The 23,067-nt window shown below is 41.7% G+C and overlaps 1 protein-coding gene across 1 annotated transcript; it reads left to right on the plus strand.

Annotated features, from left to right (window-relative positions):
- The first annotated feature begins 13,107 nt into the window (after window positions 1-13,107).
- On the plus strand, window positions 13,108-22,514 carry rag2 (recombination activating gene 2). The gene is made up of 2 exons (XM_041219339.1): window positions 13,108-13,203; window positions 20,780-22,514. The coding sequence occupies exon 2, from the start codon at window positions 20,808-20,810 to the stop codon at window positions 22,398-22,400; it is 1,593 nt and encodes a 530-aa protein (XP_041075273.1). The 5' UTR covers window positions 13,108-13,203; window positions 20,780-20,807; the 3' UTR covers window positions 22,401-22,514.
- Window positions 22,515-23,067: the final 553 nt, after the last annotated feature.

The following is a 23,067-nucleotide window of genomic DNA, read 5'->3' on the forward strand; positions in this document are numbered from 1 at the left end:
AAAGGAGGTGAATGGACCAGGGTTTGCAAACATGCCCATCAGTGAACTTGTCGCACAAGATCCTGTCAGTGCATCTCGGTTCATGCACAACAAGTTTCTTGCAATCCTGCATTTTATCACGTCCCCAAATGGCCTTCTGGGAAAAGTTACACCTTAGAAGATGCATCACCTATTGATGTTTTCCCCAACTCACAATTTGCATAGTACATTAATAAACATGTCACCGGTACCACGATATGATAGCAGCTGTACTCAGAGACCGCGTCTTGAAATGGCGGCAACATAAATGTAACAAGTACTGTCTAAGATTCAAGAAAATAAAAAACAAGGTGGTGGTAGTTTGTCGCTTTGGATTTCCCAGAAAAGAACAAACAATGGAGGTAATACGAGATGTGGCTAAGGCCATTGCTGGCTGGAAAGCACTCAAACCTCATCGCACACTCTATGATCTACCACGGAGTAGTGCAGAAGTCAAAACCAATTACTACAATCCAGCCATTTTGCTAGCTTGGGAAGGCAATATGGATATTCACTTTATCCTCTGACTTTTCAAACTATGGAAGGACAAAACAGACCTTCTTCCTGAAGGGTGCCATTCCTATGTGGAAGCCTTCCATGCTTGTAGGGATAGACTTCAAAAAGCTATGGCCTATCATGACCAACTACAACAAATAGCTGCAGCTGATGAGGAGTTAACCCGACTAAAAGAGCAGAAACAAAAGAAAATAGAGGCTGAAGAGGACAATTAGCTTGAAACAGAAGGACCTGAAAATCAAATTAACTTTGCTCCTTTGCAGGCTGCAGAGGCAATAGATGAATTCAGAAACGTGGTGGCAGAACCTCTAGTACAAAATGTAGAAGACATGTTCAAGCGTCTTAATAAAGATCAGCAGAGAGTGTTTGACCACATTGCCAAAACTTTGCAAAAACAAATTGAAACAAACACCCCCATCCTCTGTATGTTTGTGAGCGGCACTGGAGACACAGGGAAGACTTTTTTCATTCAAACTGTCACATCATGGATAAAACAAAGCTTGAGAAAAGAAATGGCAATCAAAGCAAATACGTAAGTTGCAGCTTACAATATCAATGGGATGACCAGTCACAGACTACCAATGCTTCCAGTGGAGCATGGAAAAACACTGGGGTATTGTAACCTCTCTGATGAGGTACTGAAATGCCTTCATACAGACATGCGAGATGTGACCTTCCTCATTACTAATGAGATGTCCATGATTTCCAATGTCACCTTATTGTACATCCATCTTTGTCTATGTGAGATTTTCCAGACTGCTAACACAGATGATAGCTGCTTTGGAAAAATCAACATCTTACTTCTGGGGGATTTGCTACAGCTTCCATCTGTGCACCAGAATCCACCTTATGTGCCAGTTACTCAAGAGGAATTGTACAAATTGACTGGCTCCGTGGGATCTGTGGAATTTGTTTGTGCATGATCAACTCACACTTAATATGCACAAGAAACAGGACAGAACTTTTGGTAACCTCCTTATCCGTGCCTGACTTGGCGCCACCAACCAAGCTGATCACAGATTGTTGACTTTATGATTGATACCTGTGGAGATATTTCCAGCTACAAAAAACAAATTATCAAACACATGAAAGACACATGATAACAAAGATGCAAGCTCAACCTGCGTCATGTCTACTGTAGATGCCTGTAACCAGATCCAGACTGCCATGCTTGATTGTATGCCTGGAGAGGACGTTCATCTTATGGACTATGCATTGCCCTTGTAACTTCCAGATAAATGTGTTGAAAAAAAAAGAATGCCTACAAGGCTGACTGCAGTCATACAGCTGGATTGGAAACTACCATACGAGTCAAAATAGGCTGAAAACGGGTGTTTTGCAAGAATATTAACTTTGCCACTGGTCAAAACCATAACCCATCAAATTGAACAATGGAGTCACCCATAACTTTGAACATTTGCGCTCAAAGTTTGAAATCATGGACAGAGTTTACATTGTTCGAGAGCAGTTCCCAGTCATTGGTGCTCAAGGATTGATCTTGGTAACTCCATTTCCTCCACCTGGATAAAGTTTTGGTGCACTTTCCAGAGTTACATACTTAAGTGGTGTCGATCTTATCAACTTGTTGACCCCATCTGCATTAAGGCATCTCCAGCTGCAGTTGCAGATTACAGTAGGCTCAGAGGGATTTATTGCCCTAACTCAAGTCAAGAAGAGGCTATCAGGAGCTTTGTTCACAACTATGATCACTTGCCATCCACTGCATCTCTAACTAATGTGGATATTTGTCACTTCTTAGGAAAAGCCTTCATAGAGGTTAGCAGTGAGATGTTGCTCACTAAATTGTCTGAAGTTTGTCCTGAAGTATCTCGCATGGTTTCAGTCACAATAAGTCATGACATTGTATGTACTAGATGTAACTGCTGCTCATCACACCGACAGGTGTTGCATGTTTACCCTCTACATGTACCTGCTGGTACAGATTCCATGTGTTTGGAAGAACTCATTTATAGAAATGACAAATGAGTAACGATTCTTGGTAGCAAATGTAGGCAATGCAAAACTTCTCCAGTCATGAAACATGAACTTACTCAGTCAGCAGGAAGAATGATTGCAGTCCAATTTACGCTTTGGGAAACCAAACCACACAGGACCGTTACAAAGCGACACAATGCCAAGTTTACTGCTGTGCAGAAGAACAAAATTACGGTGAATAACAGGAATGACCAAATAGCTTCCATTACACTATGTAACACAATTTTTGTTCCTGGGTAGTAAGTGTTATTTCCTAATTGCTTATGCCTCAAAAGTATAGAAAATGGCTATTATTCCCCACAAACTTTGCTTTTGTGACAAGGACAGTGATATTTAAAAATATCACTATTTCCAATGGGAAAACGGGAAAATGTGTGTCTTTTCGTTCACGTAAAGTCAGAAAAAAACAACATATGAATCAAAATTAACATGTATTTATACTAAAGTAATACAAAAATGACTACAAAAAATTTAGAAGTGAGTAGTTTTTCGAGATTTACGATTATACGATTATCCTCAAACTATGTTGACTGTCTCCCAGGATACTGTCACCATATAGGTAATTTTCCATTTTGGATCGTATTATAGTTTCCATAAGTTTGCATATAATAGAAGTCAGGCTTACTGGTCTGTAGTTACCTGGTTCAGTTTTGTTTCCCTTTTTGTGGATCGGTATTACGTTTGCAATTTTCCAGTCTGTCGGTACCACCCCTGTGTCAAGAGACTGCTGCATGATATTGGTTAGCGGTTTGTAAATTACTTCTTTCATTTCTTTGAGTACTACTGGGAGGATCTCATCCGGCCCAGGGGATTTGTTTATTTTAAGAGCTTCTAGTCCCTTTAACACTTCTGCCTCGGTTATGCTAAAGTTATTTAAAACTGGATAGGATCTGGATGACAGTATCCTCCTTTGTAAAAACTTGTGAAAAGTAATCAAACACAGCAAGTTCAGTTCGCAGTTTGGACCCCCTTACTACAACAGTGTGCTGCCTTCCGGGAGCCTCGGTCAAGCACATCACTGAAAACGTGGACAGGCTCCTAGAACGAACAGGAGACGACCCGGTAGTAGTCGTCCACATCGGTACAAACAACATTGGAAGAGACAGACCAAAATCCCTGCAAAATAAATTCAGAGAGCTAGGAAGGAAATTAAAAGAGAAAACCAAAACTGTGGTATTTTCTGGTATACTACCCGCACCTTGCAAAGGACCATATGGACAGCTGGAAATAATTAATCAAAACGAATGGTTGAAGACGTGGTGCACACGGGAAGGCTTCGCCTATCTTGATCATTGGACCACATTCTACAACGAGGACTATCTGTATAGACGGGATGGACTGCACTTAAATAAAAAGGGAACCAGTCTATTTGGAGAAAAGATCCTCGAGCAGGTTCGGAAGCATTTAAACTAGAAAGGAAGGGGGGAGAAATCAACAAAAAAACAGAAGGGAGACCACATCAAAACAAGAACAAACAACTCAGTTAAGACAACCATTAAATGTATTTATCTAAATGCTAGAAGTATCAGAAACAAAATTCTAGAACTTGAAGCTACTGCACTAACAAGTAACTATGATGTGATAGGTGATACAGAAACGTGGTTATCTGAGAGTGATGGGGACGAATATAATATTTTGTGGGTATACACTGTATAGGAAAGACAGGCAGGACAGAAGAGGTGGAGGGGTAGCGCTATACATAAGAAACAGTATTGAAGCCCAGGTGTTATGGACAAAGAAAATAAAACCGAATCAATATGGGTCAGAATAACAGACAAAAATTCAAAAGGCATAATAATAGGAGCATGCTATAGACCGCCAAATTCAGATGGTGAGCAAAATAATCTGTTATACAATGACATTAGAAATGTGTGTAGCAAAGGAGAAGCCATACTAATGGGGGGTTTCAACTTCCCCCAAATAAAATGGTGAAAAACCCGGTGGGTAGCGCGAAGGATGAAATTGAAATGGTGGAAATGACAAATGACTGCTTCCTAACACAATTTGTCAAGGCACCGACTAGAGGGGAGGCATGCCTTGATTTAGTCTTTTCAAATAACGAAGACAGAATAACTAAAACAGAGGTCAGAGAACCACTGGCAAACTCAGACCACAACATGGTCTCATTTGAAGTGTTTTTTAAATCCTCAAAAGTAAAGACTAAAGCTAAGGTTTACAATTTTAGAAAAGCAAACTATGAAGGCATGAAACAGAGACTAACAGAAGTAGATTGGAGTAAAATAGAGAAAACACCCACAGAAGAAGGATGGTTGTTCTTCAAAAATGTAGTACTAGAGGCGCAAAACAATTATATCCCTAAAGTAGACAAATCTAAATGTAAAACTAAATTGCCAAAATGGTTTTAATAGATCAATTAAAAAAAAATATTCAGAGAAAAAAGGCACTTTACAGAGCATTTAAAAAGGACCAAAAAGAAAGTACACAGAAAGAGTACACAGAACTGCAAATGCAAGTCAAAAAGGAAGTTAGAAAGGCCAAGAGAGAAATAGAAATGAACATTGCTAAGGGAGCTAAAACCAATTCCAAAATGTTTTTAAGAACATAAGAACATAAGAAAGTTTACAAACGAGAGGAGGCCATTCGGCCCATCTTGCTCGTTTGGTTGTTAGTAGCTTATTGATCCCAAAATCTCATCAAGCAGCTTCTTGAAGGATCCCAGGGTGTCAGCTTCAACAACATTACTGGGGAGTTGATTCCAGACCCTCACAATTCTCTGTGTAAAAAAGTGTCTCCTATTTTCTGTTCTGAATGCCCCTTTTTCTAATCTCCATTTGTGACTCCTGGTCCTTGTTTCTTTTTTCAGGCTGAAAAAGTCCCTTGGGTCGACACTGTCAATACCTTTTAGAATTTTGAATGCTTGAATTAGGTCGCCACGTAGTCTTCTTTGTTCAAGACTGAACAGATTCAATTAGCCTGTCTGCATATGACATGCCTTTTAAGCCCGGAATAATTCTGGTCGCTCTTCTTTGCACTCTTTCTAGAGCAGCAATATCTTTTTTATAGCGAGGTGACCAGAACTGCACACAATATTCAAGATGAGGTCTTACAAGTGCATTGTACAGTTTTAACATTACTTCCCTTTCCAATATTACAACAGCAAGAGAACATTCAAAGAGGAGATTAAATGTTTAAGAGATACAAATGGCAAAATCGTAGGGGAAGAAAAAAAAATAGCAAATATGTTAAATGATTACTTTTCACAAGTTTTTACAAAGGAAGATACTGACAACATGCCCCACATGTCATCCAGTTCCTATCCAGTTTTAAATAACTTTAGCATAACAGAGGCAGAAGTGTTAAAGGGACTAGGAGCTCTTAAAATAAACAAATCCCCTGGGCCGGATGAGATCCTCCCAGTAGTACTCAAAGAAATGAAAGAAGTAATTTACAAACCTCTAACCAAGATCATGCAGCAGTCTCTTGACACAGGGGTGGTACCGACAGACTGGAAAATTGCAAACGTAATACCGATCCACAAAAAGGGAAACAAAACTGAACCAGGTAACTACAGACCAGTAAGCCTGACTTCTATTATATGCAAACTTATGGAAACTATAATAAGAGCCAAAATGGAAAATTACCTATATGGTAACAGGGTACTGGGAGACAGTCAACATGGTTTTAGGAAAGGGAGATCGTGCCTAACTAACTTGCTTGATTTTTTTGAGGATGACAACATCGATAATGGATAATTGCAAAGCATATGACATGGTTTATTTAGATTTCCAGAAAGCTTTTGACAAAGTCCCGCACAAAAGATTAATTCTCAAACTGAACGCAGTTGGGATTGAAGGAAACACATGTACATGGATTAAGGAGTGGTTAACAAGTAGAAAACAGAAAGTACTGATTAGAGGAAAAACCTCAGAATGGAGTGAGGTAACCAGCGGAGTACCACAGGGATCAGTATTAGGTCCTCTGCTATTCCTAATCTACATTAATGATTTAGATTCTGGTATAGTAAGCAAACTTGTTAAATTTGCAGACGACACAAAAGTAGGAGGAGTGGCAAACACTGTTGCAGCAGCAAAGGTCATTCAAAATGATCTAGACAAGATTCAGAACTGGGCAGATACATGGCAAATGACATTTAATAGAGAAAAGTGTAAGGTACTGCATGCAGGAAATAAAAATGTACATTATAAATATCATATGGGAGATATTGAAATTGGAGAAGGAATCTATGAAAAAGACCTAGGAGTTTTTGTTGACTCAGAAATGTCTTCATCTAGGCAATGTGGGGAAGCTATAAAAAAGGCTAACAAGATACTCGGATACATTGTGAAAAGTGTTGAATTTAAATCAAGGGAAGTAATGTTAAAACTGTACAATGCACTTGTAAGACCTCATCTTGAATATTGTGTGCAGTTCTGGTCACCTCGCTATAAAAAAGATATTGCTGCTCTAGAAAGAGTGCAAAGAAGAGCGACCAGAATTATTCCGGGCTTAAAAGGCATGTCATATGCAGACAGGCTAAAAGAATTGAATCTGTTCAGTCTTGAACAAAGAAGACTACGTGGCGACCTAATTCAAGCATTCAAAATTCTAAAAGGTATTGACAGTGTCGACGCAAGGGACTTTTTCAGCCTGAAAAAAGAAACAAGGACCAGGGGTCACAAATGGAGTTTAGAAAAAGGGACATTCAGAACAGAAAATAGGAGACACTTTTTTACACAGAGAATTGTGAGGGTCTGGAATCAACTCCCCATTAATGTTGTTGAAGCTGACACCCTGGGATCCTTCAAGAAGCTGCTTGATGAGATTTTGGGATCAATAAGCTAATAACAACCAAACGAGCAAGATGGGCCGAATGGCCTCCTCTCGTTTGTAAACTTTCTTATGTTCTTATGTTCTTATTTAATATATTTGCTATTTTCTTTTTCTTCATATATGATTTTGCCATTTGTATCTCTTAGACATTTAACCTCCTCTTTGAATGTTCTCTTGCTGTTTTAATATTGGAATAACATTTTGGAATTGGTTTTAGCTCCCTTAGCAATGCTCATTTCTATTTCTCTCTTGGCCTTTCTAACTTCCTTTTTGACCTGCGTTTGCAGTTCTGTGTACTCTTTCTGCGTACTTTCTTTTTGGTCCTTTTTTAATGCTCTGTAAAGTGCCTTTTTTCGCTGAATATTTTTTTAAATTGATCTATTAAACCATTTTGGCAATTTAGTTTTACATTTAGATTTATCTGCTTTAGGGATGTAATTGTTTTGAGCCTCTAGTACTACATTTTTGAAGAACAACCATCCTTCTTCTGTGGGTGTTTTCTCTATTTTACTCCAGTCTACTTCTGTAAGTCTCTGTTTCATACCTTCATGGTTTGCTTTTCTAAAATTGTAAACCTTAGCTTTAGTCATTACTTTTGGGGTTTTAAAAAGCATTTCAAATGAGAAAATGTTGTGGTCTGAGTTTGCTAGTGGTTCTCTGACCTCTGTCTTAGTTATTCTGTCTTTGTTATTTGAAAAGACTAAATCAAGGCATGCCTCCCCTCTAGTCTGTGCCTTGACAAATTGTGTTAGGAAGCAGTGATTTGTCATTTCCACCATTTCAGTTTCGTCCGTCGTGCTACCCATTGGTTTTTCCCATTTTATATGGGGGAAGTTGAAATCCCCCATTAGTATGGCTTCTCCTTTGCTACACGCATTTCTAATGTCATTGTATAACAGATTATTTTGCTCACCGTCTGAATCTGGCAGTCTATAGCACGCACCTATTATTATGCCCTTTGAATTTTTGTCCGGTATTCTGACCCATATTGATTTGGCTTTGTTTTCTTTGTCCAGGTTTAACACCTGGGCTTCAAGACTTTTTCTTATGTATAGCGCTACCCCTCCTCCTCTTCTGTCCTGCCTGTCTTTCCTATACAGTGTATACCCACAAATATTATATTCGTCCCCATCACTCTCAGACAACCAAGTTTCTGTAACACCTATCACATCATAGTTACCTGTTAGTGCAGTAGCTTCAAGTTCTAAAATTTTGTTTCTGATACTTCTAGTGTTTCGATAAGTACATTTGATGGTTGTCTTACCTGAGTTGTTGTCTCCCACGCTGTCTCGTTTACAGCTGCGTTGTTCTGCTGTTCTGTTGGCTCCTCCCCTCCCCCGTGTCTCAGAATGGTGCTGAATTTGAATCAGCTGCTCCGAGTTTCAGCTTGTTTGTTATCAGAAAAACATACGCGGCTGTTTGACTTTGAGCTGCAGTGTTTTCCCAATGTCCTGTGTTTTCTGATTAAAGCAATTAAAGATATAATTTCTCCTTACTGCTTCTAAGCTGCTCTGCACTTTTCCACGCCCGTACTTCTCCCACGCAGAGGTTCTTCTGTTCGAACCCAGTGCTTGTTTTTTGCCAAACATACTGTTTCTCATTGAGGCCAAAAATTTCTACCTTTTGACTCATCTGTCCAGAGAACTGTTCCAGAAGACTTGTGGATCATCTCTGTGCTCCTTGGCGAACTTCAGATGGGTGGCAATGTTCTTTTTAGAGAGCAGTGGTTTCCTCCTGGCTATCCTTCCGTGATCACCATTCTTGTTCAGTCTTGTCTTGTTCATGAACACTCACATTAGCCAAGGCAAGAGTGGCCTGCAGATCCTTGAATGTTACTCTGGGGTTCTTTGTGACTTCCTTGATGATTTTCCAGCTTGTTCTTGGGGAGATTTTGGTACCTGCTCCTGGGTAGAGTGACTCTGGTGTTGAACTTTCTCCATTTGTCTAACAGGGGATTGGTGGAGCCCCAAATCCTTAGAAATGGTTTTGTAACTCTTTCTAAACTGATGAGCCAAATAACTATTTTTCTGAGGTCCTCGGCGATTCCTTTTGATTGTGACGTGAGGTGTTTCCACACCCTGTATGGTCAAGACCAAACTCAGAAAGTTTCTGATCTTTATATTGGGTGGGGCCTCCCAAACTCACCCCTGAAGATCTACCTAATTATTTAAATACCTGATTCTAATTATCCCCTTAATTGAGCTGATAATACCAGGGGTTCACTTACTTTTTCACATACCCTGAAATATTAATTACTCATTGCTTGTCTAATTCATACATCATTTTGTTTCAAAAGACATGGAATTGGTTAATATAAACCCTATTGGATATTTAAGAAAAGATTGGCTTTGATTCAAGGCTATCATGGTAAAACTATGGAATTTCCATAATTATCACTGGGGTTCACAAACTTTCTCGGCACTGTGTGTGTGTGTGTGTGTGTGTGTGTGTGTGTGTGTGTGTGTATATATATATATATTCAATGACTAAAACTTTGTTAAAGTAACGTTAAGGTTTGGTTGCAAAAGTTCAAAAGGTTGGGAAAAAGCAAGTTAAGGTAGCCACGCAACCTTAAGTCTGCACTCTTATGTGTATGTTTACTGTCACACTTGAAATCACATATGACATCATCAATAGAATCGGCAATGACATCACTAAGCACATGACATATTCTCCTTGAAGACTGGCTATACGGACTTAACACTAGGATATCATAGTCCTTGTGATTTGTAACATGTTCAGTAACTGCATTAGCATTCCCACAGTGTTTGCTATCAGGCTAATTATTTCACCAGTATTCTAAGTAAAACCAATAAACTCAGAATACAGTGGTGCTATAGAATTAATAAGGGACCTTTCATATATTACTGACTGATGTTAAACAAGTTATATTTCTCCAAACACTATCAGCAATATTCATACAAACATTATTTTCTGTATCTGGAATCTGCAACATTGGCTTTCTTGTGTTAACTGCACTGTTTCATGTGGTAAAAGGAGCCACAACTACAGCTGATAAACAAAAGCATTGTTCATTTTTGGATAAAGGCATGAAATGTTCTACAGTGTTCCTACATACCCTAAGGTTTATTTTCAGGTGTGGAGCCACTTTGGATTTGACATTTGATGACCGTGAGATGATAATTTGCTATTTTAATGATAATTTGCTATTTTAGAACCATGTGTCATAATAACATGATCACTAACTCCCTAAATTACACAATTTATGTGGGTTTCTGTGTGTCAATGACCTCAAACAATCAGATTTACAATTGTCTGTACCCTGCATGTTTTATATTTTTCATTATTCTAAAAGTGTATTGTGAAAATAGGACAAAATAATGTGGATTGTGAAGTGCAATGTTTTACATGAATGAATAATAAGAATAATTTTTCGAGATTTACGATTATACTGTAAATACAGTATAATCGTAAATCTCGAAAACTACTCACTTCTAAATCTTTTGTAGTCATTTTTGTATTACTTTAGTATAAATACATGTTAATTTGGATTCATATGTTGTTTTTTTCTGACTTTATGTGAACAAAAAGACACACATTTGCCCGTTTTCCCATTGGAAATAGTGATTTTTTTAAATATCACTGTCCTGGTCACAAAAGCAAAGTTTGTGGGGAATAATAGTCATTTTCTATACTTTTGAGGCATAAGCAATTAGGAAATAACACTTACTACCCAGGAACAAAAATAAATAAAAAAAATTGTTACACGGTGTAATCTGTCTATCTACAGTATATACATATACATGTTGTATTTATCAGTAAAAGATCCATATTATTTAATTAGCTATCCTATGGTAGTCTTTCTTAAAGTTTATGTAGTAATGAAATAGTTAAGGAAGATAGTTTTGGAAACAGTAATAACCAGAAAATAGAAATTAACGTGGTTCACATTAGAGGTTTCTGCAGACCTCTGGTCCTGCCTGAGACAGTTTTGTAAATTATGGCATTATATTTCATTGTGTTCCAATGAAGCAGTGAGGTTCACACAGACCTCTGATCCTGCAAGCATCATTTAAAGCTTTGTAAATTATGTCACTTCAGTGCCAGCATGCAGGTGCTAAGTTGTTGTTGTCTTCTGTGTAACGTTCACAAGGCACATGTGGTCAGATATGTCTTGTATGTTCTTTTTCTTTCTTTCTCATAAAAAACAATTCTTTGAATATATCACATCTGCTCCATGTAGACCTTAACCTCCCAGGAGAGATATCAATATTATACAGTAAGAGCAGACAATACAAAAAAAAAAAAAAAACAGGAAACAATGCTGTTATTTGGCAACACACTTCGTTGCACTTCGCTGCCCTTCTGGCCAAATGCCTATTGTGCAAACAATATTCCAGTGAAGTGATGGCTTATTATAATTATCTTTTACCAATGCTTGTCAAACACACTAGAAAATAGTATTTGGTAATTACTGATTTTCATTTATTCAAATATATTTGTAATACATTCAGATATATTGATATATGATATATTGATTCATGCATATCTTGGCCTAAATTAAAACCATATGCTTACTTGTGATGATGGCAGGTAGATACTTCGTTGTCATTTTGTCCAACTCATCTCAAAAGATATTGGGATCTTTTAATAGACAAATATACAAATCATTTTAATGAGCAAACCATCTCACAAAACCAATATGCATAACAGTTGAGTGGGATATACATTTTTTACCTTTACTTCCATACCCAGACCACAATCAGGCAGGTCTGAAGAATAGATTTAATTCCTTAAAAAGACCAAGTAGCTCAGTCTGTCTGTAAGACCCTGAACAATGCTTTACCTTGTACCTCCCCCTGGTTAGAACTGAAGCTCAATGCACTGCATTAACTCTAACCCTAACCCCTGACTAATGCTTTACTGTGTGCCTCCCCCTGGTTAGAATTGAAGCTCAATGCACGGCAGCTGAGACATCTGTTAACTGACTTCTTGTGATGAGGATTCTCCATGTCTAAGCCACTACAATGCATACCAAAAACCACAATGCACTAAGAGACAAACCCAACAACAGGTGGACTTGGCACGTCACATACAGCTTTGCGACATCTCAGCTCATATTAAAGGTCCCAGCTGGGACACAATAACCGTCATCCAGGGTAAACCTTAGTATCATGGGAGTCTGAAAGATTGAGGAATCTGGCTTTCTAAAAAGGCACCAAATGATTAACATAAAGCATAACATCCAGTAGCAGACAATATGCCACTTGTTTAGTTTTATGTAGTCTACATGTAATCATTTCAGACTCAAAGTGCACAGAATTTTAAAGCATTCCAGTTAAGTTCCTTATAAAAAATAGGGATCTGTAGGGATGCCAATGGTGTGTGTGTCTGTCTCATTCTACATGGTTAACATGATAAGTTGCTTGATTTTGCAACAATCTTCACTTTAAACATACACTCCTTGTGTCCCATCGACAAATATGTGTAACCTTTATGTGTGCAGTGCGGTTATTATGTGATAATGAGAGCCCTCTGTTTTTTTTTTTGGTTTTTTTTACTGTGAATGGAACAACAGAAATACATTGGCAAACTCTGCAGAGGATAACTGATCAATACAATGTGTATTTTGAATGTACACACATTGTGGACTGAAGTTAATGGAACAAAACCTTCATGTTGAGAATTAATGTACGGACTAAACCCAAACTGATGAAAGCTGTGCGTGTTTGAAATGAACCAGCCCATCTGCTGAAGTCACAGCCAGTTGCCCTAGAACTCTCATCTGTAAATCTCTTCTCTAAACTGCACTCTGTCTGTCTGCGTGCTGCAGAGAGTGTGGAGTTTGAGCAGAGGCAATCAAACGCTTTCAAGAAGGGACCATTTCTGTGGTGTACTCCAACTTTAAAAACCTTGCTTTAGGTATGTTTTTTAATGAATGAATCACTTTTGAAATTCCCAGGGCTGTACTTGTCCCTTTCTTGATTTCAGTATGTTGTACCGTATGTGCACTTTGGAAAATGATCAGTTAAATGTATTAGTGTACCAAGATAAGCAAAATTATAAACCATTGTGAAGTAAGCCTACTGTATATACTCTGTATACTGTATACAAATGAAAAATCATTACAACAAAAATATTTCTACTTTGAAAACCAGCAATTTTTGTATGTGTGAAACTATCTCGCTGATTTCACTGAAACTTACCATGTCAATTGATTCCAGTCAACTGACAACATAGTACTGTTTTAATGCATTGAACACAGACACTACAATATTCTTGGTTTTGGAAAGACAGATTTGTTTCATAATTAAAAGACTTTTGATGATTTAGTTCGAAATATTTGTTAAGTAAAGACACAACCTTTGTTGCAGCAGTTCAAGATCTGAATCATAAATGGAAATGGTCAGCTGGTTAGAACTGTAAATCTGAAGCTCTTGGTACCCATGAATAACCATTCCAATGCCAAGAATTACAGTATAGTATTTATAAAGAACCTTTACATTTAAATAGAGACATTTTGATCAGGAAATAACTGAGGAAAGCAGAAGAGAATGTTTTACTGAAGAGTGAAAATGTTTGCTCAACTTGCTTAACGTGTTTGTTAAAAGTCTGCTCAAAAAATCTAGCTACAGGAACCTGATGAGTAGTGATGGGCTGAATGACAAACAAACTGACAAACTGAACTGTAATGGATGAATTATATGGTATAATGGCAATGATGCAGGGTGCAATGGCTCAACTACAATTACCAGTACATTGTAATTGCAATTATGATTGACCTCAGGTCTGACAGAGTCCAGAGGATTGTTTTTTCACACACAGTAAAAACTATTCTGAATATTTCATTTGAAAACATATAATTTATAGGTAGGGCTGGGATTTAGTCACGATGGTTGCGGGTGTCATGGATTCCGTGACTTTTGCTAGTGTCCTCGATTTTTGCTGATGTGCGTAACTTGCAAGGATGTCAGTAAATTGTGTGATTTTATTGGAAAGTGTTTCTTATTAACATTAAATTTATCATTTACAAAAAAATGCATTTATCATTGTGGCAATGTTGCCCCGCCCCTGTGTGTATTTCGGTGTTGTATGTTCCGTAATAGTGTGTTAATGTTGGTGTATAGTCATTGGTACACGGGATGTAATATGGGGTATGCGGACGAGTGTTTAAAATGTATATTTGTATTTAGGCACAAGGATTGCACAGCACTTCACATGCAGATAAATGTAATAATATGCGAGCATGGGGAATTGCACTTTATTAATTCACGTGCAGTTGTACCGAGACTCCAATTGAATGATTGATTAGCAATCGAGTATCGATACAGCTGCATAAAAGCAGCATGTTCTCTTTCAATTCAAAAATAGCCATCAACTAATGCCCCATCGCCCCATCGGGTGCTGAATGACTATGCAGAGCATAGGAAGCCCAGCCTCTTTTGCTTTCAGCTTCTGATCGGGATTGAGCGTAATCTGTTAGTTGTTCTACAACACTCTGATTATTAAAAAAATAAAATTCAGTGTTTGTACCCTCCGTTGCCTTAATTGTGCACGGGAAGCTGGCGGCTGCCCCTTCCTGGGGTTTATCTCACTGAAGGGCACTGCCCCTTAAGCACTCGGCTGAGTTGCTTGTTCGAGCTTTTTCGCTCTTTTCAGCTTGCTGACTCGGAGTCTGTCTCGCTTACTGTTATTATTTATTACTTTGAGAGCTTATTGTTATTACCTGTATATTTTATTACTTGTACTAACATTTGTTTTTCTTTTTTTCAGATAGAAACACGAGGTGTGTGAGTGTTGGCCTTGGGCCAGACGGAACACTACAGCAGCGATCTTTTTAGATCATAGCCTGCTAATACTCAGCAGCAGTCTTTATTAGACCCTGCTTCAGACACTAGCTGCACATGGAGTTTTTTCCCTGTGTGTTGGCATAGATCTTCCAATCTAAATTTTAATCAGGTTTTCTGAGGGATTATTCCCCAAGTGTGTCTCACCACACTCTCACAGCGACACGTGCTCCCATGCACTCCCATGCACACCCGTGCCCCGTACACATGTGTGCCCCATGCACATCTGTGCACTCCTGTGCACCGTGCCCCATGCACATCCATGCCCTTGCACTCTGTGCATATAAGGCATATCCAAGCCGTGCACCCTGTGCACACCTGTGCTCCGCGCACACCCATGACCATGTACATCCGTGCACCCCATGCATATAAGGCACATCCATGCCGTGCACACCTGTGCTCCGCACACACCAGTGCCCGTGCACCCCGGGCACACCTGTGCACATCCGTGCACCCCGTGCATACCTGTGCACCTCCGTGTAGCCGCACACACCTGTGCCCATGCACACCCGTGCACATCTGTGCCGGTACATCTATCCGCGCACCTATGGCTTTTGCGCTCTCCGTGCATATTAGTGCCTGTGCGCCCACGCATCCGAGCACCCCATGCTCTCATCAATGCACATCTGTTCTGTGCCCGTGCACTTATCATGCATCCTGTGCGCATACCCGCTCCTGTGCCCTGTGCACATTTGTACCCACCGTGCAATCCGGGCAAGTGCTGTGCGATATGTCGGGTTTCCATGACTGTGGCTCTTGTAGCCAAAAAATGCCCCCAGAGGACCCGCATGAATTCTGTGTTTCATGCCTGGGTCCAGAACATGCTGCTTTAGTTCCAGAGGTGGGTCCTAAAGGCTAGAGCCAACAGGGAAGTGGGGCTGGGATCTCTTTCTAGCAGGGGATCTCATTCTGAGTCTGTTCCCCCTCCAGGTAGTACAGCATTATCTCCTGCCCGCCTGCAGCCCTCACCGTCTCTCGGGTGACACTCTCACTCACCTACCAGGAGTATGGGGCAGCTTCGGCTCTCCCCTCCTAAGGAGCGTTCACCTCCCGTGCAGAAGTGTGCATGCCCCAGGTTTCCCTAGACAAACAGCCTAGCGGGATCTCAGCCCTCAGGGACCAGATTGGTCGATTTATGGAGGTGGTGATGGAACAACAGTCACTCATGATGAGTATGTTGTCGGCCCCTGGCACCACGGCTGTGCCGGTTCCCCAGCCACACATACCGACTGTTGAGCCTGAGCCTGAGCCTGAGCTTGAACTTGAGCCTGAGGCCATCTCAGACTATGAAGAGGACATCCTCTCTCTGCAGGCATCTGGTGACTACAAGCTTGTGCAGGAGGGACCTTCTTGCAGCTCGGTGGACGAGCTGCAACAGGAACGGGAGGTATCTCCATGGCCAGCGTTTTGAGGCTTTGGTTGAGTGAGCGGCTCAATGTCTACGGGTGGAATGGCCCAGAGACAAGGAGCCCCAGGGCTCCTGGTTCTCCTCAGTTAAGCCAGTACAGTAAAGGACACTTGCAGAAAGGGGTTCTATTCAAAGTACTTCCTAGTGCCCAAGAAGGACGGCCGGTTCTGCCCTATCTTGGATCTGAGACTTCTGAACAAACACCTTCGGGTGTTACGTTTTAAAATGCTCACGCACCACCATGTCATCCAGGCCATTCGGCTGGGCGATTGGTTTACCACCATGGACCTGAAGGATGCATACTTTCACATACCCATCAGGCCTGGGCACTGGAAATGCCTTCGCTTTGCGTTTCAGGGCAGGTTCTATGAATACTGCGTACTGCCCTTCAGCCTGTCCCTTGCTCCTCGCACCTTTTCCAAGTGCATGGAAGCCACTCTGGCCATCCTGCAGGTTCAGGGCGTTCGACTGATGAATTATCTAGACAATTGACTAGTCTGCGCTCAGTCACAGGAGCAAGTCCTGGGACATACGGCGTTGGTCTCAGACCACCTCCAGTGGCTCGGTCTCAGGATGAACCTGCAAAAGTGCCGCCTCACACCAAGCCAGCAATCAGATTTTCTGGGCATCCACCTAGACTCTGTGTCTATGAAGGCCACATTAACAACTCAGAGAGTTACCGCAATAGAGTCTTGCCTCTCCCTATTCAGGTTGAGAGAGACAGTAAGCATGGAGCAGTGTCAGCGCATGCTGGGGTTGATGGCTGCTGCCTCGCAGGCCCTTCCTTTGGGCCTTCTCCACCAAAGGCCTTTCCAGGCCTGGTTCAACTTTTTTGCGCCTCACCCGCAATGAAACAGACATCGCAGGCTGTTGATATCCCAGTCCTGCTGGAGAACCCTTCGCTGGTGGAGGATCCCCTCCAACCTTGTTCAGGGACAACCATGGGTCCCATCTTCCGGAGGAAGTAATCACCACAGACCAACCATGGCTGAGGCGCAGTCTGGAATGGTGTGGGGACTCGGGGAGTGTGGACTGGGCCTTAGGCCTTAGCACACATCAATGTCCTGGAACTCAAGGCAGTAGATCTCGCCCTACAGCACTTTCTTCCGGTGGTCCGGAACAAACACGTGCTGGTGCGGTCAGACAACACCACGGTCGTGGCATATATCAACCGCCAGGGTGGCTTGAGATTTCCAAGCCTTCACCGCATGGTGGTTCGACTGTTACTGTGGTCGCAGCCCCGGCTGGCTTCTCTTCAAGCAGTCCACATACCGGGCCAACTCCCTCTTTGGTTCTCGATGAGAGACCTCGACAGTTCCTTAGGAGTTGACGCCCTGGCCCACGAGTGGCCTGCTTGTCTCAAATATGCATTCCCACCGATACCACTGCTCCTCGCCTTCCTAGAGAAGGTCAGGGTAGAGAAAGCTACAGTGCTTCTGGTAGCATCTCAGTGGCCCTGAAGGACCTGGTTTTCATCCCTTGTGCAACTCCTGCATAGCCAGTCGAGGCAGATCCCCCTGCGGGCGGATCTCCTGTCTCAGGCCCAGGGCAATCTGTGGCACCCGAACCCCCAGCTGATGCAGCTATGGGTCTGGCACCTGAACGGGAAAACCTGTCAGATCTAGGGCTGTCATCGGCACTGTGGATCTGAAGCTCATGTCCTTAAAGACTGCGTTTTTGCTGGTTATTGCTTCAGCAAAACAGATGAGTGAGCTGCATGCACTTTCAGTGCACCCTTCTTGCACTCGCTTAGCTGGAGATGGGTCTAGAGTCTCCATGCGACCAAACTCTGCATTTTTGCCGAAAGTAACATCCCCGTTCCACGTTAACCAATCTGTGGAGTTGATGGCATTCCATCCTCCTCCCTTCTCTTCTCTGGAACCAACGATTGCACACGCTCTGCCTGGTGCGAACATTGAGGTGCTATATTGACCATACAAGGAGTGTCAGACACACTGAACAGTCGTTTGTGTGCTATGGATCTAGGATGCTCGGTCAGGCATTGTCTAAACAGCGCCTGTCCCATTGGATAGTGTACGCCATTACTCTGGCTTATGAATCTGCTGGCCTTTCCCCTCCAGGGCAATTGAAGGCGCATTCTACCAGGAGTATGGTGACGTCCTGGGTCGTCTTTCAAATTGTCTCAGTGTCTGAAATAGGTGCTGCGGCTATCTGGGCTATGCCAGACACTTTCATGAGGTTCTACAGATTGAATGTGCTGGATTCCTCTGCTCCACTTTTTTGGAGCTTCTCGGTCCACCAGTGGTAGAGACTGCTTAGTGTTAATCTGGATTAGACTGCTGTACTCTTTGAGTACACTCTCCAGCGTTACCCATGTGGTAAGAGTATCCCGGTACGATATCGTACTGTTAAAGACCCTCTGTTCTGTTCCGTGTATATTTTTTACATCTAGACCAATCCTGTCCTACTGCCACATGGTCTCCCTCGTGACTGCTTTGGTACACAGTACCCATTAGTTGATGGCTATTTTCAAATTGAGCGAATGTAAGGTTGCGGATGCAACCCCGGTTCTCTGAAAGAGAAAATAGCCATCAAGCAGCGAGGTCGCTTCAGTAGCCCTTGTGGCCAGAAGCAAAAGAGGCTGGTCTTCCTACTCTCTGCATAGTCATTCAGCACCCGAAGGGTGGGGCGCTGACGTCAGAGCGATGGAGGCCTAAAGGCAGCTTTTATATTAAGCTGAGCATAATCCTATCACCTGACGGCGATACCCATTAGTTGATGGCTATTTTCTCTTCAAGACAACCGGGGTTGCATCCGCAACCTCACTTTTTCACTTACTCGAGATTGTGTGTTTGGTGAGTGGAGAACGGGTGTGGAGAAGGAGAGTAAACAAAGTAAAATAACATAGTTAGAACTGTCTTGACTCACCGTGTTTGTCTGTTAGTCCACTGTTTGTTTAGTGTTAGTCCATTTTGTTTCATCTCTTTGTTTTGGCTACCAGTGCCGTGTCCTGTGTTTTGTTTGTCTGTCTGTTCATTTATTAAATGCTGAGCGCAAGCAAGCGCTCAGCTTCACCAAAACTCCACCTCTCGGTTTATTTTTGTGTTGGTTCCTCGTTTCTGGTCTGACGTCACCCACTACAGCTGCCTTTGTGACAATTGTTTATTAGTTTGAATAAATAATTACATATTTGAACTAGCTCCAGCTTCGTACTTTGATGTCCTGTTGTTTTATTTATTTTATTTTTTTTGGAGAACAAAAAAAAATTCTGAGTCAAGCTAAGCTCTTCAATTAAATACTTCTTGAAAGTTATGTTAACAGTTCATAAATTCAGTGTGTGTGTGTCTGTACTACACTAACTGCCAGCATTCGTTGCAGGACATTGAAGGGTTTTCTCTTTTTAATTGAAATGATTGTTCCACTTGTTTAATTGTCGTATTGTTGCACTTAATTTAATGTAAATGTCTCTTGTCTGCCCCACACCCTCTTTGTGTTATCCTTGTGTGCGTATTTCTCACCCCCAAAGTGGGTTACACGTCTTGTCTGCTTACTCTTTCTCATGTCTGAGTCTTTCTTCTCTGCTTAGTTCAGCGCTTATAAATGCTACTGTTAGATAGTCACCGTTGCAGAGCAAATAAAAAACGTAACACATTGAAATTTCATTTGCTTTTCTTGTCCTTCTTTGCTGAACCTGTGCGCACCAATGCTGCAATATGCTTTTATTAAAGACAGTTATTTTATTTATTTTTTTATCCCTGTGACTATATTCTCCCTCTGTCATTTTTTCTGTGATTCTGAACGCATTGACCATGACTGCTCCATGATTTATGTTCAAATTTTCCGTGACAAACTCCTAGCCCTAGTTATGGGAATCCAACATTAACCTGTAATATGCATGGTTTTTAAAGTAGAACGCTACAGATCTGGTCTGAAACCAGCAAAACCATTGGACAGAAATTCATAGAGAGCATAGGAAGTGCTTGGGTACCAGGAAACAGCAGCAGGTTAATTCTGTATGAATATCCATAAATTATAAATTACATGCAAATAAAGAAGCAAAGTAAATTCAACATAGCCATTTAAGATAATGTTGCTAGTGCTTATAAGAGGTAAGGAAATGTATTTTAAAACTGTGATTATTACTCATTTAAGGAAGCGTGCATAGTGGTTAGTTAGCTTTATTGACATCAAGATGATTCTCCAAGCATATGCAATGTCTATACAATGTTATATATTCAATGACCTCAACTAATTTCCTTTAACGTTGTTTTGTTTTAAACAGCAACTAGAAAGGGCAGCCGGTGGAGGACATGTCTCTGCATTTGGTGTCAGTCGTTAACAGTGCCAGCTTGATCCACCCTGGGTTCTCCCTGATGAACTTTGATGGAGATGTGTTCCTGTTTGGTCAGAAGGGCTGGCCCAAGCGCTCTTGCCCCACAGGTGTATTCAATGTCCGACACAAACAAGGAGAACTGAAGCTGCGCCCAGTCTCCTTTTGCAATGACTCCTGCTACCTGCCTCCCTTGCGATGCCCAGCTGTGACCCAACTGGCACCTGAAAACCCTTGTGAAAAAGAGCAATACCTCATCCACGGTGGCAAGACTCCCAACAATGAACTTTCTGACCATCTCTACATTATGTCTCTGGAAAGCCGAGGTTCTAACAAAAAGGTCACCCTCCAGTGTGAGGAGAAAGAGCTGGTGGGAGAGATTCCAGAGGCCCGCTATGGCCACACAATCAACATGGTTTACAGCCACGGGAAAAGGGCCTGTGTGCTCTTTGGAGGTAGGTCCTACATGCCTCCTGGGCAGAGGACCACAGAAAACTGGAACAGCATGATTGACTGCTCTCCCCACGTCTATCTCATCGACCTTGATTTTGGCTGCTGCACTTCCTATACTTTGCAGGAGTTGACAGATGGACAGTCCTTTCATGTATCCCTCTCCAGAAAGGACTCGGTCTACCTCCTAGGTGGTCACACCCTGGCCAGCAACTCCCGCCCTCCTCGGCTATTCAGGCTGCGAGTGGAACTCCTGCTCGGCAGCCCGGCACTCAGCTGCGAGATCTTGCCCTATGGCCTCTCCCTAACCAGTGCCATTGTGACACGACTGGGTCCAGACTATGAGTTTGTCATAATAGGGGGCTACACATCAGAAAGCCACAAACGGTTTGAGTGCAACACAGTGGTCCTGGACGACAACGGGATCCATATAATGACAAGAGAAACTCCTGAGTGGACCGGAGAGATCAGGCAGAGCAAGACTTGGTTTGGAGGCAGCATGGGTGAAGGATCAGTGCTCATGGGAGTTCCTGCAGAAGGGAGGCAAGCTTTATCAGAGTCCAACTACTTCTATATTGTCAAATTTAGGCAAGAAGAGGAGCTTGGACAGACCTGCAGCCAAGAGTCTACTGACCAAGAACAAGAGGACTCTGCCCCATTGGAAGACTCAGAAGAGTTCTACTTCAGTAGAGAGGCTGACGAATTACAGGATGATGATGTAGATGATGACACCTACAATGAAGAAGATGAGGAAGATGAATCCCAGACAGGTTACTGGGTCAAGTGCTGCCTAAGATGCCAGGTGGACATTAATACCTGGGTCCCCAACTATTCCACTGAGCTCAACAAGCCTGCCATGATCTTCTGCTCCAAGGGAGAGGAAGGCCACTGGGTCCATGCCCTGTGCATGGATCTCTCAGAGGATCTTCTGGTCTGCCTCTCCCAGGAGAATACCAAGTACTTCTGTATGGATCACATGGAAGTGGTTCAGGGGCTGCAAACACCTCAGCAAAAGCTGCTGCCACTCAAAAACCCACCAATGAAGAACCAGCACCGAAAGGTACCCGTCAAGCTGAAGATGTCCCCAGCCAAGAAATCTTTCATCAGAAGGCTGTTTGAATGACCTGTGTATGCAGAAGACGGTTGACCTTACTACTGTAATTATGATGTAAACTCATCATTGCTTTAAAAAATAATTCCCTCTACTAAATATGTAATCTGTTTTGTGAACACTTATTGAGACAACATTTATATTCTCTTTTTATTTAGCTTACGTTAAGTGGTAAACTGCTTTAATGTTGACATTTTGGAAAGGACAAGCATCACAAATTCCACTGAATACAAATAAAACAAACTTTAATTCACAATGTATTTAAAACTTGTTTTTTAAAGCCGATTTTGATTAAATAAATACGATTCTGTGTTCATTAATTGTTGTACTGTTTTACTGTTTCTATAGAGGTTTCTGAGTTTATTCACATGTATTAAAAGACATTTTTTTTGTTTTGGTTTTTTTAAATTTAGTCGTCGTCAATTCGTTTTTTGTTTTTTTGCTGCTGTTGTTTTCTCCCAAATTTAGTAGTGTCCAATGATTTTGTTTGGCTCAGCTCACCGCTACCACCCCTGCGCTGACTCGGGAGGGGCGAAGATTAACACACGCCGTCCTCCGAAGCGTGTGCCATTAGCCGCCCACTTTTTTACACACTGCAGACTCACCCAGGGTCACTGGTGCGCGATGAGCGCGGAACACCTGGTACACAAACCTCCTCCTCCTCGAGTACGCCCTTGGT

Source organism: Polyodon spathula, chromosome 19, assembly GCF_017654505.1.
Source record: "Polyodon spathula isolate WHYD16114869_AA chromosome 19, ASM1765450v1, whole genome shotgun sequence".
Lineage (NCBI taxonomy): Eukaryota > Metazoa > Chordata > Actinopteri > Acipenseriformes > Polyodontidae > Polyodon > Polyodon spathula.